The sequence below is a fragment of the Dipodomys spectabilis genome, unplaced genomic scaffold, assembly GCF_019054845.1.
Source record: "Dipodomys spectabilis isolate Male_0828 unplaced genomic scaffold, ASM1905484v1 ptg000002l, whole genome shotgun sequence".
NCBI lineage: Eukaryota > Metazoa > Chordata > Mammalia > Rodentia > Heteromyidae > Dipodomys > Dipodomys spectabilis.
Window position 1 is genome coordinate 34,145,528 of NW_024870679.1, and position 17,172 is coordinate 34,162,699.

The following is a 17,172-nucleotide window of genomic DNA, read 5'->3' on the forward strand; positions in this document are numbered from 1 at the left end:
TGGCCGGTCTTGTGGATCATTAGTTCTTGCCTTACTTGCACCCCCTAATCCCTATGACAATGGCACCACTTCTTGCTTAGAACTCCCCGTGCTCTTGCTTCTATGACTTTGTTTTCCCAAATAGAAGAATGATGACTTCTGGTGTTAGGGTCCAGTACACCCTGGCCCTGTAGGTCTTGGCCTTCCTCCACATCTTGGAGAGTCAGGCCATTGAAAGTGCTTCACTGGCAATGAGAGTGGCAGCCATTATGAATGTTAATGAATAAATTCATGTAGTGCCTTCATTTTACAAGTGTTTATGTAGCCAACACTTATTATTTAGAACAAAGTTTCACCTTTATTTCTATGAAAGACCACTGACACAGGAAAGACTCTATTGGAGTTGTGGTGATAAAATGCAACATAATTAACCTTGGTTGCCATCTCACCAAAGGAAACAGACTTTTAATTTGTCTACTTAAAATCTGAAAAACAACAACAGAAATCCTAATTCCCTGTGCAATAAACTTTTCTCTGTATGTTTTTGTATTACACACACACATATACCCTAAAATAAAAATTAATAATAAGGCAATATTGTTGCTTCTAAATAGAGAGTTGAAATATTGCTTTTGCCTCAAAAACTCTTATTGGTCAAGACAACTCAGTCAGTGCTGTTTTAAGTATTGAAACAACAAATTGTTTCCTTATAGAGAAAGAACAAATACACCAGAAATTTATTACAATCTAATCCTTTCTGCATAAATGTTGGATGAATAAGTATCTGCGAATAATTTTGTCTTGTCCCATTTCACTGTTAATATAGAAAAGAAGATATTGCCCTTTGTAGAATGGGGAACTATTATTTCTCAGTTTTTAGAAAAAAAAACAACCCTTCATGTTGAATTTTTTTGTTAAATTTACAGTGTTGACTTCAAAATACCAAATAGATAATCAAACCTAGTAAATACATATGTGCACACTGTGTGTGTGTGTGTGTGTGTGTGTGTGTGTGTGTGTGTGTGTGTGTGTGTGCGCCAGTCTTGGAGCTTGAACTCAGGATCTGGGTTCAGTTTTTGAGTATTTTTGCTCAAGGCTAGCACTGAGCCACAGCTTCACTTCTGGCTTTTTTGGTGATTAATTGGAGATTTCTTTCCCTGGCTGGCTTTTAACCATAGTCTTCAAACTTCAGTCTCCCAGGTAGTTTAGGATTACAGGCTTGAGCCACCAGCAGCCAGCTTTGTTTTTGTTTTTTAATCATGGATTTTTTTTTTTTCCTGAAGTCAACTCATTACTTGTAAGCTTACTTCTTTATGCATTGATCCTTAATTTTCCCCTAGGAGTCAATCTGTTAAATACCTAGCAATTATGTTCTCAAATTGGAATCACATTAGATACACTTCAAGGTCCATAATTTATTCTTGACCAACCCTTCTTGTGCTCTAAGGGATGCTCCTGTGGAATATGACACACATTTGGCCTTCACATATATTCCTCTGAACGGGGCCCTAGTTTCCATAAGTCACTCGGGTCCTATTTTGCTCCTTTCCCTAACATCAAAATATCAAATAGATGACCAAGTCCAGTACATTTTGCTGCTTAGAAGTCTCTCAAGTCTGTGTATTTTCTTCTATCTTTAATGTCTTTACCCTGGGGCCAAGTCAACATTAGCTCTTACAGACACTACAAGCTCTGTTTAACGGGACTCCTAGGCTTCGAGTTTACCCTTTATAATGTCTTAGCACAGCCAGAACTATCTTTCTAAAATACATATTCTCTCTTGGTATTACCCAAACAGACCTTTACATGAACTTACACAGATTTCAGAATAAAATTCAAATTCTGTATCTGCCCATAGAATCCCTTTAACATTTGCTCTAGCCTCATTCCTCTTTCTCTCCCTTGCTCTATGTATTTAAATAATACTCCATTTTTTAGTACCTTAAACTCACAATCTGGAAATACTGTTAATTCCTCTTCTGGTGAACACTTACTAACTCTTCCTTAAGTCCTACTTGTGATGTCATTTCTTAGGAAAGATGCTCTGCTGAATATTTCCAAAATACCTGCTATTTCCCGTTCATATTAGACAATATATTTGATTGCAGTATGTCTGCCTTTCAGGCAATAGAGCATGTGAGTTTATTCAATCACTATTATCCCAGTGATGGGCAAGTCATCTGGCAAACAGAAAATACTATTTTTTTCAATGAAAACATAAATGAATATCCATATTGAGCCCTAAATGCAATTTTCTATAGAAGTTAAGCAGGTGACTTCAATGTGAGAGCCAAGTTAGGTGGGAATGTTAGCATTTAGGTATTCCTCATTTTAAAGGACGAGTCCTGCCATAGCTTCAGTGAAAACTGGTAACAAATGGGAATATAGATCTCACTAGATTTTTACAGTGTTTCAAAAATAAGGCTGATATATTGTCTTTTTGCATGAAATGCAGTCTTTTAAGTTCGGCTACTGACTCATCTTTGTATTTACCTGACAGGTAAGGCTTAGAACTAGATCTTTCACCATCTTTTGGAATGTTTATGAAAATGTTGGGTTGATGTCCCATATTTTGCATCTATCATAGTTTTCATCTATTTTTTTCTCTCCACAATAGCCTCTTTTAATATTTAATAGCATTGCTTCTTAGTTTTCTAAGGATGAATATCTTATCTTTGATGCTGTTTTCTTTGGTCAAATGGCCAAATTCTACAAGGTCATCAGATTAGAAAGTGAGCGCATGTAATTTGAAATAATATAAGGTTAATTTTGTATTGTAACAGTGCCATTTTCTTTTTTTTTTTTTTAAATTTTATTTTATTTTATTTGAGAACATACTGTACAGAGGGGTTACAATTACATGGGCAGGATAATGCATTCATTTCTTACCAAGCATTGCAGCCTCCTCCTTTGTTTACCCTTCACCTCCCTTCCCACCCTCCCCCCTCCCCCCCAACCCAATCATACCCCCCCTCCCCCCCCACCGACATTGTAAAGCTGGTTTTGACATGACATTTTGTACTTCTCATTGTTGCAACAGGTCCACCTGAATCCTTAAACGACTTGTTTGTCCCCGTCTCCTCCACATGTTATACTGACATCAAATATAGTGAAAGCGGGGGTTACACTGTGGGGGAGGGACATACAAAGCAACAAAGAAATAATCTTATAAATGCGTTAGAAATACATGCATGAAAGAAACAAAAACATTAAAATACATATTTGAGGGTTCGTTTTCCTAACATCACATTATCTGACTTTTTCCGCTTGACTCATACCTATACTAGATATTGCAAATAAGGGAAACCATGGGACCTATGTTTCTTTGGGCCTGGCTTACTTCACTTAATATAATTTTTTCCAAGCCTTTCCATTTCCTAACAAATGGGGAAATGTCATTCTTTCTGATGGAGGCATAGAATTCCATTGTGTATATATACCACATCTTCTTGATCCATTCATCTACTGAGGGGCATCTGGGTTGGTTCCATATCTTAGCTATGGTAAATAATGCTGCAATAAACATAGTTGTGCTGGTAGCTTTAGTGTGGCCTTGTTTGTGATCATTTGGGTAAATGCCCAAAAGTGGGATTGCTGGGTCATTGGGGAGCTCTATGTGGAGTCTTTTGAGGAACCTCCATACTGCTTTCCAAAGTGGTTGAACAAGTTTACATTCCCACCAACAATGAAGTAAGGTTCCTTTCTGTCCACATCCCCTCCAGCATCTGTTGTTGTTAGAGTTCTTGATTTTTGCTGTTCTAACTGGAGTGAGGTGATATCTCAATGTTGTTTTGATTTGCATTTCTTTTATGGCTAGGGATGTTGAACATTTCTTCATGTGTCTATTGGCCATCCTTCTTTCTTCTTCAGAGAAGCTTCTCTTTAAGTCTTTCGCCCACTTACTTATTGGGCAGTTGTTTCTTTGAGGGTTTGTTGTTGGGTGGTTTAATTTTTTGAGTTCCAAGTATATTTTAGATATGAGACCCTTGTCCGTTGTATGGCTAGTAAAGATCTTCTCCCAGTCTGTGGGCTTTCTATTGATCTTGCTAGCTATGTCATTTGCCCTGTAGAAGCTCTGCAACCTTATACAATCCCATTTGTCCAACCTTTCTTTGATTTGTTGTGTTTCCGGTTCTCTATTCAGAAAGTTTCGGCCTGAGCCAAGGAGACCCAGGGTTTCTCCTATTCCATCCTGTAATGTTTTCAGAGTGTCTGCTTTGAGTTCAAGGTCTTTGATCCATTTGGAGTTGATTCTGGTGCAGGGTGATATATAAGGATCTAGCTTTAGTTTTCTACATGTAGTTAACCAGTTTTGCCAGCACCATTTACTGAAGAGGCTGTCTTTCTTCCATTCTATTGTTTTAGCTCCCTTATCGAAGATTAGATGGCTATAGGTCTGTAGGTTCATTTCTGGGTTTTCAATTCTATTCCATTGGTCCTGAGGTCTGTTCTTATGCCAATACCAAGCTGTTTTGATTACTATGGCTTTATAGTAGAGTTTGAAATTTGGTATTGATATTCCTCCAGCAGTGTTCTTTCCGTTGAGGAGCGTTTTTGCTATTCGGGGTCTTTTATTGTTCCATATGAATTTTTGGATTGCCTCTTCTATTTCCTTGAAGAATGAGGGTGGAATTTTGATAGGTATTGCGTTGAATTTGTAGATAGCCTTGGGAAGTATTGCCATTTTCACGATGTTAATCTTTCCAATCCAGGAGCATGGGAGGTTTTGCCATTTTTTAAGTTCTGTGTTGATTTCCTTTTTCAAGATTTTAAAGTTTTCATCATAGAGGTCCTTCACTTCTTTAGTTAAGTTAATTCCTAGGTATTTTATTTTTTGTGGGGCTATTACAAATGGAGTTGCTTTCCTAATTTCAGCCACACTTTTCTCATTGTTGGCATACAGAAAAGCCATTGATTTTTGGGGGTTAATTTTATAACCTGCTACTTTGCCAAAGTTTTGAATCAGCTTGAGTAATTAACAGTGCCATTTTCTAATTGAGTAACTTGGTAATCTTGTACTTCACTGAGCTTCAGTGTACTTAGATTTCAAATGAGGAACGTGAAATTGATATGTCAGAGTTGTTCTGAGAACAAAAGAATTATTGAAGTGCCTAACAGACAGCATACGATAAAAAAAATTTGCCTCTATTTAGGAAGCCTTTCATCTCTCTTCTTTTTAATTTCTTCTGCTAACATGCTGACCTAGTCACATAAGCCCATGTGACTGTTGAGGAACTTCCTTCCATCTGTGCTGCTGTTTACCTCTCCATCTGAAGAAGGGACTATACAAGATACAGCTAATGAACAGATTTAAGACTTTCAATTCCCCAATTATTTTATTTATTTATTTTTTGTCGGTTTTGGGAGCTGAATTCTGGGCCTAGGTGCTGTCCCTCAGCTCTTCAGCTCAAGGCTAGTGCCCTACGACTTGAGCCACAGTGTCATTTCTGGTTTTTCTGCTTATGTGCTGCTGAGGAATGGAACCCAGGGCCTCATACCCTGCATGTACCACCAAGCATATTACCCACATTGATGGTTTCTTCTCTATCTTATTACAAAAGAGGGGGCTGTCTGCTTCTCTCAAATGTAACACTTTCTTGATTCCAGTACAGCCTGTGTCTTTTTGTCACTGAAGTTTTGCTGCTATAATGATTATATCCAGTTCCTGCATTTGTTTCTCTGTCTTCTCATGTATTTTCATGGTGTACAAATATGCTTTCATGTTATTGATCTTAAAAAACAAAACACTACCAAAGAGTATCTTGATCTCAAACTCTTCCCTCTATCTTTCCTCATTTTCTCTCACAGCAAGACTTCTTTAAAGAGATGTCTATATTATCATTTCCTCTTCAATCTCCTTCAATCTCATTTCACCTTACTATTGTGAAGACCACAAGTGACTTCCACACTCGTGAACACAATGTTCCCTCCTTTGGCATCTCATTATCTTCATCAACCTCTCAGTTTCTACCTTTTTCAAACACTTTCTATTTTTTCTTGGCTTCCATGACAACACATGCTTTTCTCCTACATTGCCAACAACGCTTTCTCCTTGTTCTCCTCCTTAAAAGAAAATCTTTTAAAATCTCCTTATTTCACTAAGGCATTCATTAACATGTCTTTTCCTGCAAAACACAGTAGGAAGCACTTCTCTCTCTCTTCATTTTTGGTAGTAGAGTTGAAGCCACCCATCTCTCATCTGAATAATGACAACATCCTTGAATCTCTTTGTTTCTACCGTTGAAATATCAAAAGGTATCCTTTTGTGAGAATAGTATTTTGTTAAACACTGGGTCATTTCATAATATTGTTTTTCTTTAAAGTCCTTTGTGGCTACTAGAAATAAAATCGTAAAGACATCCTACTTTATCTGAACTCACAGGATTCTACCCTCCCACCTCCCCTTGGTTTCTCCTATCCTTTTTCTTCCTTCTTACTCATCACACATTTCAGTTCTTTGATTCAGTCACACTCATTTCTAGTTGGACTGATCCTCTTTTCCCAGAATATCTCTTCTTCGATCTATTTCTGGCCATCACTAATTCAGAGCGCAAAATAAAAAGTTACTCCTTAAAGGTGGATTTATTGTCCTTCCAATGTAAAGAAACTTTCAAGATATGCCCTGCTTTATTTTATATAATGTTTGCTACTACCTAATGCTTTCTTTTAGAATTCCTTATTCATAACTTTATTTTGCAGCTAAGTAGATTTTGAGACTAGAAATCTGTTGGCCTCATCCAGTGATGGTTCACTGGTATCTAGGATCCTGCCTGTACATAATTGATACTTAAGAAACTTTTGCTTAATGAATAAATTAATCCATTGTTACATTTTACCTAAAATTTAAAGATTCATATAGCACCCCCCCCAAATAAATGGGTTATTTAATTGATTTTCAATGCTATTTGGGTACCATTTAGAAATAAGTGGAGGCATGAGGAAGTCTTCAGTTGAATGGCTGTAAGACAGTTCCAAAAATGTCTAGGTCAAGGTCATTCATCATCACACATGATAAAGAGTGGCTGATGTTATGTTTCATAAAGAGTAAAACATTTTTAAATGCTTATTAAACCAGAAGATTTTTCTGCAGCAGAAATGATTTTTCTAATCTGTACCTCATATCACTCTTTCAAGGCCTCTGGAGAATCCATTGGCAATATTTACTCATTGGGATACAACATGTTCACAAAGTAATTATTAAAAAAAGAATAGATTTGGAGAATGAGTCCATGGCAATGATTTAAAAAATAAAATTTTGTTATTTTTGTATCACTTATGCATATGCATGAGACAGTTTCATCTGGATGTGGTTATTTCTATATAGAAAAGCTCTGCACTTTTGGCACAGGATGACAGAACAATGCACTCTAGATGTCTATAAGGGAGGGAGAAGTTCATTTTTCACATTTATTTAACTGGGGTCTAAGGAAAGCCCTTCATAAATATATATGGTATGCTTACATGAAAATGACAAAGTTATAGACAGTTATGTTTATGAGAAAGGCAAAGCTTGAAGGATTATTGTTGATGCAAACTATAAAATGAGGCAGGTTTATCAAACAAGTAGCAGCTTTTATGTTCTGCATTTGCAGTTTTAAGTCATGCTTAATTTAGAGTAAGCCATTTGATATTTCTTAATCATGACAGTGTTTAATCAACTGTAGTTTCTGTCACTTCATAAAGAAGTAGGAAAAGTTAAAAAAATCAATGATCATTCATCTTCTGATAAACAGCATTGAAAACTATGAATTGCCACCCCCTCAAGTTTTCACCTTAAATTTTGTTGTTGCTTTCTAAAGAATTGTACTATTATATTACTATAATAGACTCTCTGTAGAGTCCCTTATATAAAGTTAAAGCCCCAAAAATAAGCACTAAGAAATGGGTATTTGCAAGAGAAGGGTGAGACAAAGGGAAGATGGGTAGAAAAATGAAATTTGAAGGGCTAAAATGTAGTCAAGAATTCATTATATATACCTCCAGATTAAGAAAAATAAAGGAAAAAATGGCTAAAGAGGGTGTGTGTAAAAAATGTTAAAGGGAGTGACCCAGATCAAGATGCATTGTATTCATAAACTGCTTTGCTAAGTGGCAAAAAATAATCAATACATATCCTGTGAAATTCAGAAAAGTGAAGGAAGGGTTTAGTTGGGAAGGGATGGGTGAGAATGTTGAAAGGGGTGACACTGATCAAGACACGCTTTATTCATATGCTGCTCAGCTGCATGGCAACTCCTTGGTACAATTAGATAATAAAAATAAGATAAAAAGATAATATAAAATATTTTTTTAAAAGATGATAAAATATTTTTAAAATAAAAATATTTCTGTATTCTTTCATTTACTTTAGTCTTCTTGAGGAATAAGCAAGTGTCTTTAATGTCAAACGATTTTATTTAAAGGTATAACAAAACATGGCCTTGGACTAATCAGTCTTTTTTCCCCCCTCTTCTTTTATTAGCATAAATTGATTGTACAAAGGGCCTTCATTGAGATACTTATGCACATGCATGTATTATGCTTTGATTAAATCATCTCTGTATTGCTTTTACTTAGCCCCCTTTCAATTTAAGAGTTTTTAGTTGCCTTAATTATGCTATTTTAAGTGTATATACTTTTATAATATTTATTCCTCCCCCCCAGACTAACAAGTCTTAAGTTACAATTATCAGAGAATGAAAAGAAGGAACAACAAAACTGATTGTATGATCTGTAGAAAATGGAATATCGCAGAGTGCCAGTGGCTCAGGCCTGTAATCCTAACTACTCAGAGGCTGAGATCTGAGAATCCAGGTTCAAAGCAGGAAAATCTGTGAAACACTTATCTCCAATTAATCATAGAAAAAGCAGGAAGTAGCACTGTGGCTCAAGTGGGAGAGTTCAGGAACAGTGTCTAGCCCCAGAGTTCAAGCCTTATGACTGCGGAGGGTCCTTACTATTTGGAGATGAAGTAGGAATCTTAAGCATATGTGATGATTATATGAAGGTCTTTGGTGGTTGCTGTTCTCACAAGAGCAGTAGTATATGGACTAGACTGTCACTGTGCTGCCAATTCTGAGAATCAATCTAGAACTTTCTTAATTCCACCTTTCTCTTTTCCAGATATTTTGCCACTGACTAAATGAAGACACAATTGATATGCCTCCTGAGAATGACCAAGTTCAATACATAGAGCCTTATATCCAAATTAAACTTATTTCCTGATAAAATTATTTTCAAATATCTGCTTGACTGTCTTATATGTTACTGGTTTTGTATGCACTCTGAGTGTTTTATGGCACTGATTACAAATCAGAACTTCAGCTTCAACCCATGGAGATTCATTAATTTAGTGAAATGCTCAAGATCTCAATAGCAAATGTCTTGGAAGACTGAAATATCCAGAATTACTTTTTAACCACTATACAGCAAGTAACTTATCTTTCTGCTCCTTAAAGCAAGTATGCTCTGTCATGTATAAAAATTTAGAGCCGAGCTGTTAAGATGTTACACTCCTCTCATTGATGGAGCCCATTGCCTTCATAGGCACAATGAACTTGCCCAATTTTATTGCCATGAATTTTGGGAGAAGCCAAGTACCTCCTAGGCAAAATCCAGTGGTAGCTTTCTACTATCACTTTGCTTTTCAAGTGATTTTGTTAGGTCCTCTGTAGGTTTCCAAGGTCATTTCTGGACCCCTGGAGTTACCCTTATCAAGAGGAGAAATGACTCTTCAGTCAGCTCCATTTCTTACCTCTCTTCTGAGTCCCCCACTACACTTTGTTCATTGCTTTAAGTACTTTCGCTTGGATATTTTTTATTTGATAAAACAATGCCAATAACCAAAGCATAACCAGATATGTCTAGAAGAAATTAAGATGGCTAAGAATCCAGGAAGCACCTGTAAAAAACTTAGAAATTTGTCTTGGAAAAAAGAACTGTAAGACAAAGTGTAAAAATATTTTAATATATTTGAAAGATTGTGATACTAACTCTGGATGCATATGTCTTCATCCAGGAAAGGCATGCTTTAAAGAATAATTGTATCAAACTGAGTTCTTAAAGTGTTCCTCTTCCTTTTTTGTCTTTCTACCCCTTTTCCTTTTTCCTCCTTTCTTTTATATCTTTTTCTTCCTTTTTATCTTTTGCATACCTTGGTATAATTTCTCTAATTATATTAATGACTAAAATTTCTAGAAAATAAAATACCTTTGTCATCAAATTTCAGGCTTCCCTAGGTCTCAAAATTAAGTTCTAAACTTCGAAAATACTTTTGAAGCAGATTTTAAATGGAAAACTTTTGAAAGTATGGTAATTCAAATTTGGATCTATTCCTTTTTGGATATGGTTAAATTAACTTAACCTATTAAGTTCACTCATGAAGTATTATAATTTTGGACACATATTACCCATTTTAAGGTAACTTATCTTTTCTTTTCCAGAGATTTTCACTATTAAGATATTAAGATTTTACTTTATTATTTATTCATGGTACTCTTTCCTATTATATATATGTACATATATATATATATTTCCTATTATATATGTTTATATGCATCTATTACAGTTTGCTATTATGTCTACAATTTTAAGTTCTTATTTCAAAATAACAAAGTAGCATTAGATAATGAATTGTGTGGACATCTAGCTATGAGTGTATTTGAATTTTTACTTTTTACTATAAAAAATTAAGGAACACAGAACTATTCCTAATAAAAATAGTTTCACATGTTTCAAGTCTACTTTTACCTATTTTCTGACACACTCGACATATCTTCTCTAATGTTGTTAACCTTGACTTTTTGTTCTCTAGCTGCTGCATAACACCTTACATTAGAGATGTAAAACCAGTTAGAATACTCACTGCATAAATTAGTAAAAAATAAGTAAAGAACAGCTAAAAGATAAGAACTTTTAAAATCATAATACAATATTGAGTATAAATGTATATTTATCATTCAACAGATCTGAAACCAATACCAACAGAATATAAAGAAAATGCCGAGTGTCAGTGGCTCATGCCTGTAATCCTAGTTACTCAGGAGGCTAAGATCTGAGGATCATGGTTCAAAGCCAGCCCAGGCAGCAAAGTCTGCAAGACTCTTATCTACAATTAACCACCAGAAAACCAGAAGTGGCGCTGTGTCTCAAATGAGAGTGCTAGCCTTGAGCTGAAGAGCTCAGAGCTAGAGTCCAGGCCCAGAATTCAAGCTCCACGACCAACCAAAAAAAAAAAAAAAAAAAATATAAATATATATATATATATATAAAGAAAATGACAAGATAAAATTGTAGACATAAAAATCCTTTAATCTACCTTTGAGGATTCAAATTCCCAGAGAGGTTAATAATTTGTCTATAAGTCATGAAAAGACTTTATATATAGTCATTAGTTAAGAACAACTTTTCCTTCTAAAGCAAACACTGTACAGCACTTTGTAGTTTACATTGATTATTGTAATATTCTACATTGTAGAGTACAATAGCCACCCATTCTTACTATGAATCATATCACCAATGGGTGGCTCACTATTGCACCACAATATGGTTAAGATCATTTTTCTTGCCAGAGTAGTTTATTCTATAACCTGTAGTTTCTTGACTCAATAATAAATGTGCGATACAAATAATGTCAATGATCTATGAGGACAAATTGGCTGAGAATATTAGAGGAGACACTTCCAGGTCCACAGAAAGGTTTTTATTAGTCAGATATTTCTCTCTTTGAAAATTTAGTGAATTTAGAACTGTCACAACCATTCTGCCACCTTGAGGAAAATTAGAGATAGAAGTTTATTTCACCTAAAAAAAGTAAAATAAATCAGTCTGGATCTTGTGCTGAGATGAATCTTCCACTTAAGTAAACATAGTTCTTCTAAAAGTTCTCTATTACTTCAACTACATAATGAAGCTTAAGTTATTTTTGGTACTGTTTCTTAACATCGTATTTTTCTTATAATATGCAAATATATCCATATGTTGTTATGATCATATCTTATATGTCTTATAACAGGGCCTTGAATTCAGTGCCTTGCTTTGGTAGACTCCTGTAGTACTGTGGAGCCACATCTCTAGCCCTGCTTTTCATTGATTATTTTTAGAATAAGATCTCTTTTTCTGCTTTGTTATGTGTCTAAATCACATTCTGCCTACTTTAAGCTTCCTGTCCTTTATGGTATTATACTAATGTACTACCACAGCAACCAGCTATGCTACAGATTGAGAAGTGTTTTTGTAAACTCTTCTGCCCAAGCTAGTCTCAAAATACAATCCTCCCAATCACAGCCTTCCATTTGGCTTAGGTTACAGATGTGTGCCAACAGCAATTAACCATATTATATAATTTTTATATAAAATTGAAATCTAACCTAGCATTCTCTATATTATTTGGTAAATCCCAATTAGTCTGGTATAAACACAAAAAACTTGTACTTATATTTTTAAATTAGAACTAAATACTGCATTAATGGTTTAAGCATTTGTTGTTTTTGCTAATCTAGTCCCATAGTACCTGACATTCTCTGTAATGTTCCAATAGTCAGTAACAAAAAAAAAAAAAATAGACTACATATCCACTTAGCCACATGCATGTCTATGTACAGACAAGGAAGCATAAAGTTCCATTCTACCTTCCTATAGTTTCTTTTTTTTTATTGTGAAAATACTGTACAGAGGGGTTATAATTACATGGGCAAGATAATGAGTACATTTCTTATCAAGCATTGTAGCCTCCTCCTTTGTTTCCCCTTCCCATCCCTTCCCATCCTCCCCCCCCCCCCGCCCCTCCACCCAATCTTCCCCGCTCCCTCCCTCCCTCCCCCCTTCCTACAGTTTCTGTTCATCTAGTTTTCTATTTGATGCCCAACTGTGATAATAATCCACATGATCAACAACCTTTAAGGTCTCAGTCAACACTCCTCAGCAAAGATCCAAGATGAAGCATACTGAAGATACACTTCCAGTGCCAAAAAAATAAAGTAGATTGCAAAGCACACCTTACATAGTTCTTAACTTAGTTCTTAACTTTGAAGTGTCATGTAAACACCATCATTTATAATGCTAAGTAAAAAATTATTCATAATTAGTTTTGATGAGCACATTAACATATAAAATTTTGATAATGAAGTTCAAACGCGTATTGTAGAATATCTTTTTTTCTGGTGACTGAATATGTAATAGACTGCTTTTAGCATAAGCCAGGGAAATGTAACACATTTTGTTCTCTCAGTTGCATATGTCTTTCACGGGAACATTCCTGCTCACTACTTGTTCTAAGTGATTTACATCAGTGGTTGTTAAGAACCACTTAGTTAGACTTTAACCTCTCTGCTGTGTGGCTTGGGTCTACTTTAACTAATCTCTTACCATCCAATCTGGTCTTCAAGAGAGAAGATAGTCTCCAGAGACCTCGCTTTTCTTGCATAACACAGTGTTAATAATGGAAATTCAGAAGCATGCAAAGTTCATTAGTTAAAATAGTGTATTTTTTTTACTAGTTATATGCGATGTGAATTCACTGTTTCATTGACTATTCAAATACTTAAACTCTAAGAACTTTGTATGTTCTTCACAATAGTAGTATTTGTGGGTCTGTGTGAATAAAAGCATTTCTCAGATGTAAAACAGAAGTGTAATGTTTTAAAAGAATGTCACAAATCATTTAAATAGGGATACAGGTGGACCCATTGCAACAATGAGATGTATAAGTTGTTATGTCGAAAAATGAACTTTACAACTTTGGTGGGGGGGGGGGGGGAGATTGGGTGGGGAGTGGGGGGAGGATGGGAAGGGGAAACAAAGGAGGAGGATACAATGCTTGATAAGAAATGTACTCATTATTTTGCCCATGTAATTGTAACCCCTCTGTACAATATTTTCACAATAAATAAACAAAAAATTAAAAAAATAAAACAATGTACATCAAAAAATAAAAAAAAACAATGTCACCTTAATGTACAATATATTTTTTCAGTTCTAGAATATTGTATTTTCATTTTTGCAAATGTAAGCCTTTGGTATCAATCCCTCAAATATTATTTTTGTGCAGATCACTTTTTTTTTTTTTTTTGTCGGTTGTGGGGCTTGAACTCTGGGCTTGGGGAGCTGTCCCTGCGCTCTTCAGCTCAAGGTGAGTACTCTACCTCTTGAGCAACAGCGCCACTTCTGGTTTCCTGGTGGTTAATTGGAGATAAGAGTCTCACTGACTTTCTTGCCCAGGTTGGCACTGAACCATGATCCTCAGCACTCAGTCTCCTGAGTAGCTAGGATTTGTGGGGATAAAATAACAAGGCATAATTCATAAAATGATTTTCATGTGGTTCAGTTTGTTATTAATATGTCACATTAAATTATAAATGGAGTGGTATTGAAATGTAATCAGAATATCAGGGAGGTAATATAATTCCAATAATTTTTCAATTACCCAGATGAAATACTCATTTACAGTATGCTTCGAGCTGTCAACAATTACCTTGGGTAGCTCCTCAATTTGATTGGCATCTAGATAAAGCTCCTCCAATGTCCGCTCGAAGTTAAAGACCTCCTTTGGCACCTGTTGAAGGCTGCAGTGGGAGTAATCTAACACAGAGATGATTTCTTCTTCACCTCGGAAACATCGGCACGGCACCAGACGGCCAATGATTTTCCGTTTGGTGGTCATCTCCAGGCACTGCACTAGGGAGAGACAAAAGACAAGTGTTTAATTAACTGCTTTCCCAAAAGCATTCTTGTAAAATCTTTAGCACTTCTAAGTGTAATTCTTATATATTTCCTGATTCTATAACACTTTAGATAGGATACACACATGCATTATACCATTGAATCCTCAAGTAGCCCTATAAGATACATGATACATGTTTTATTCTCATGTAGCAAATTAAAAAATAGTGGGACCAGAGAAGTTGAGATGTTCACATTATCACTTAGTTTTAAATTACAGAGTCAGAGTACAATCGGGTAGCACCCCAATGCTATTATCTTGCTTACATTTTCATTAAAAACATGGGTCTATAAGATATTCTTTTACACAAATTACAGTGTAGAAAAAACTTCTAGAATTTGTTGGAACAGACATTTTTCCTGCATTTTCAAAAATATTCAAAAGTTATTCCTAAAGTTTTTTTTAATCCACATATTAATTCTATTAGTAAAGAGTTATTTACTAGATCATTGAATATTAACTGGATAACAGATTCTTATCTAGACAGTGAATATAGCGATGAATCAAGTCTCTCTTTGTGGAGTTTATACTGTGTTGTTGTTCCAGATTAAGTTTGAATTGGTTATTCAGTATCTAACATTTGAAACAATGTAGGAAATTCTATGATATACTGGACATACCTCTTTACTATGTTTCTAGGGTAAAACTCACAAAATCTCATAAAACCTTATAGACAGGTATCATGGCACCTTCAACAATGTATTTAATCTACTGTTTTTCATGTCATGGTCTCCTATACTGCATGCATTGAAGGATAGTGATGCATTTTATTCATCTTTGAGTTCACTTTGGTGCCTAACATAGTATTATTCTCGAACAACTGCAGAATTAACAAAGCAATGTGGATAAACAGATACATTAAAATTTTCCTCCTGATCAGTATCAACAGCTGACAGTGCTATTGAGAAAACCTCATTCTAGCTAGAAGGTCACTATCTCTATGACTACTATGACCCCAGGAAGAGTACGCACATTGCTTTTGGAATGTGTGTGCTATTTCTTCAGATATGAAGTGAATTCTTTAGGAATATTTGTCTTCCATATTTTTAAATTATGACACTGATCAGGACATTGTGCCAAATGCTGAATTAGCATTATATGAAAATTAATTTGAAATGTGCAGTTAATTTGTTCAATTGTTCTTATTTAGAATATAATTTCCTAGCTTAAATACAAGTTAGAGATTTTTATGTTAAAAACTAGATAAAATTGTTTTTCAAATTGCTTAGATTATGTCAAATTTGAAGACAACCAGGTAGTACATACTTAAAACTTGATAATTTCAGACTAAAGCCATGGTTATTCCTCTTTTAACTTCTGAAAGTAATTAAAGAATGTTATGAGGTGAGGTCCATGAGTAAGCATTTATATTTATTTATACATGGTAATCTTTAAAATGTCAACTACAAACATTAAAAATATGACCTATTTTCATCATTACCTTAAAACTCTAAGTTTCATACTTTCCATTTCTGTAAGTCTGACTGGCAAGATTTTTAACTATGATTTTATCTGACTTTGCTTGAAATTCTGATTGTTAGACTGATGCATTTATATCTCTACCTTAGATCTACCATGCTGTAAATGACTCTGGTAAATATGTGATACCTATTAGGTACCCAGTAAATGAGTGTTTGCAGTTGCAAAGGTTAAATCTGATTGCTTAGACTGGTAGCAATGAAAAAAAAGAGAAATAAAGAACTAGGTAGGTAGTTAAGTACACTTTCACTTGGTGGTGTATTAAATGGGAGAGTACAAGGGAGGCTGAATGGGAAAGGGAGATGTCAGGTTTTTGGTTTGATTAAGTAGTAGCCACGTTGACAACTCAGGAATAGTGCCACAGAGCTGATCTGATACCCATCTCTAAGACTCAGGATCAAATCAATTGTTCATGGTCTTTTGTTATCCGGAGTCTTACACATCTGATTGTGCTAGACAATGTGGCTATTTCTCTAGGTCTATTTGTTTTATCCACTGAACAGCTCTTTAAACTAAAAATAAAGGGAATAAAAGGACACTGGGGTCTGCACCTGAACCATTTGGTTGATGTTTGCTGTACATCAGAACTTTGGGAATTCACTCAGTGTTTTCCCTTTCATGTACCCAAATATAAGCTCCGGGGTCAACTTTTCTACTTCTTCTGTGCTCTCTGCATGTGCTGAACTGTTTTTCTGTATCAGCTTCTTCATCTACTCCATCTAAATTCTTAGATTGTACCTACACCATCTCATTTTCACTGACTGTCCATCCCATGATGCTCCTCTTCTATTTTCATTAACAAAACTAAAACGTTTTTCTTCCTGAGGGCATTGCTTCTCCCTACATCTTTAACAATGGAGGAAGACCGGTACAGATTCAAAGCTATTCCCCACAGGAAAGTCTGTGAGACACTTATCTACAATTAAGCACCAAAAAGCCGGAAGTAGAGTTGTACTCAAGCAGTCAAGTACAATCCTTGAGGACAAAAGCTCAGGGACAGCACCCAAGCCCTGATT

The 17,172-nt window shown here is 35.3% G+C and overlaps 1 protein-coding gene across 1 annotated transcript in view; it reads right to left on the reverse strand.

Moving 5' to 3' along the window:
• Positions 1–14,631, reverse strand: part of Lrrc7 (leucine rich repeat containing 7) — a 294,553-nt gene extending 279,922 nt beyond the window's left edge. The window contains exon 1 of the mRNA XM_042678371.1: positions 14,429–14,631. Coding sequence (XP_042534305.1) covers positions 14,429–14,617 — 189 coding nt within the window. The 5' untranslated portion in view covers positions 14,618–14,631. The remainder of the gene's footprint in view (positions 1–14,428) is intronic.
• Between the last annotated feature and the right edge of the window lie 2,541 nt (positions 14,632–17,172).